We start from the raw sequence: 1,892 nt of genomic DNA, 5'->3' as shown, positions 1-1,892 counted from the left end.
TCCACATCAGACTTCCATATTAGCACTCGATGATTTGAACGGTGGTGAATGAGTAAATGGGGAATGAAGGAAGCGATAGAGTCTAGGTCTATTTTGATTTTCTCTTTGTTAATCAGGTCGTTGGGAGATGGTCGGCCAAATGACATATTTGTACATGTCCGTACTTTGCCCGAGTTTGGGTTGGTTGCCAGGCAGAGAGGCGAAACCTTCATGCCCGGCAAGAGAGTGTAGAATGGGGGGGAATATCTTCCTGCTTTGAGCTCTTTGTCCCTGGCCTGTTGCAGGGTTTTTTCCGCTTCAGGCCCAGACACATGGTTTTCGTGATAGGTAATGTCATCTGACGGTTTGGCTGAGAGAGGCCAGAAACCCTCCGACAACCCGAGCACAATTGAGTCGACGAAAGGTCTGTTGGGGTGATTTTTGAGTAGAAGGGAGAAATTTTTGATGTTTATTGGACAGGTGATTTTGAAAATGTCGGGTCTTCGTTTGATAGCGTAAGCGGCTAACGGATCAGATTCTATGGGAGGAGCTGCGGGAAGAGGCTCCGCGTGGAGAGAGGATTCGACTGAGGCTGAGTAGCCCTCAGATAACGCGTCGATTTCTAGTCCTCGAAGAAATCGACGACTGTTAGGCTCATTTGTGAGCGACGCCTCCTTGATGAGTGCCATCGCATCCAACTTTGTTGCACAGATTGTGTATTCTGTCGCACTCATCGTCTGCGTGGGGACAAACACCGAGATTCCAATTATTACAAATTTGATCAGCAATAGATACGCCCTTAGCTGGTTTGACGGTGTAGTTGGGTTTGTTGCGGCGACCTCTGGGCTTTTTTGGTTGAGCTGGGCGAGGTGCTTTGGTCGTATAAGGAGTTGATTGAGTTTCGGCCCGTGGTGGTAGAGGTGTTGGTATAGCTGCTCGGGCGGTTCGTGAAAGTCTGCTGGCTGCGCTGTAGAGCACCCGATTGTTGATGCCCCTGAGGCTTTCATGGGTATAGTCACCCCATACCAGCCATGGCCGAGAGGAGAACTCCTTGCGCATTTCGACGTCGAAGTCACGGACGTCTTCCCAATTGACCTTTGCTTGAAAAAGGCCAGGGAGACCAAAGATGTAGTCAAAGTACTTTTTGATAGATACTGCAGCGGGGGGGAATGCCGCGATGTAAGCATGGCGTGCCACGGCCATGAGATCCTTCCAGTGGTCACTGTTTGTGATCTCTTTGGGAGGAGCACCGTCGATGCTTTTGAGCTTCCCGACGTCATTGACTTTGAGAAATGATTCCGACGGCCCGTTGGACGAGACCTCTCCGTATAATTTTCGTAGGTCAACGAAATTATATTCCAGTAGGTCTTTGGTGAGGTTGTTGTGCCAATTGGCCGGCCGGTTACCGCAGGAATTGAACAGAGAGATGTACTTTTTAATATTTGATTTGTATCTGATAGCGATTTTTTGAATTTTCGAAGAAAGGGGGGTAAAAGCCTCAGGGGAGAGATGTTCGTTGTGAGCCAGAAATGGTATCTCATCATCGTCTTCCCCCTCGGACCCAGAGAAGGCTGGTGCCTCAGAGTCAGCTGGTGCTGGCGGAGGATTGAAGTCTCCATCCGACGAAGAATTGGACGAAGAAGACGTGGAGGGAGGAGACTCATGTCTTTTCCTTTTCTGCTCTTTGAAAATGGGTCGGGTCGGTTGTTTTTCGGCGACGTTGGTCGCCGGAATCGGGGCAATTCGATCAGCCAGGTTGCTGCTTGGCTGAGCGGTTGACAATTTGATGTTTGACCCGCTAGCTTCAGGTTCACGAGTTGCTGAGACTCGTAGAGCGAGAGGGAGTTGCCTCCTCGAGCCTCTTCTTCATGTTTGACGGATGAGGTTTGACGACGGTGTCTTCGTCGATTTTT

The 1,892-nt window shown here is 49.8% G+C and overlaps 1 protein-coding gene across 1 annotated transcript; it reads right to left on the bottom strand.

Annotated features, from left to right (window-relative positions):
- Nucleotides 1–108: 108 nt before the first annotated feature.
- On the bottom strand, nucleotides 109–1,849 carry MELLADRAFT_91913 (uncharacterized protein; the record flags this gene model as incomplete). The annotated part of the gene is made up of 4 exons (XM_007414933.1): nucleotides 109–295; nucleotides 343–716; nucleotides 775–1,741; nucleotides 1,794–1,849. 4 exons carry the CDS (start codon nucleotides 1,847–1,849, stop codon nucleotides 109–111), a joined length of 1,584 nt encoding a protein of 527 aa, XP_007414995.1.
- Nucleotides 1,850–1,892: the final 43 nt, after the last annotated feature.

The sequence above is a fragment of the Melampsora larici-populina genome (assembly GCF_000204055.1).
Source record: "Melampsora larici-populina 98AG31 unplaced genomic scaffold MELLAscaffold_47, whole genome shotgun sequence".
In the NCBI taxonomy this organism is placed as follows: domain Eukaryota; kingdom Fungi; phylum Basidiomycota; class Pucciniomycetes; order Pucciniales; family Melampsoraceae; genus Melampsora; species Melampsora laricis-populina.
This window is presented reverse-complemented; position numbering and strand designations above follow the sequence as displayed.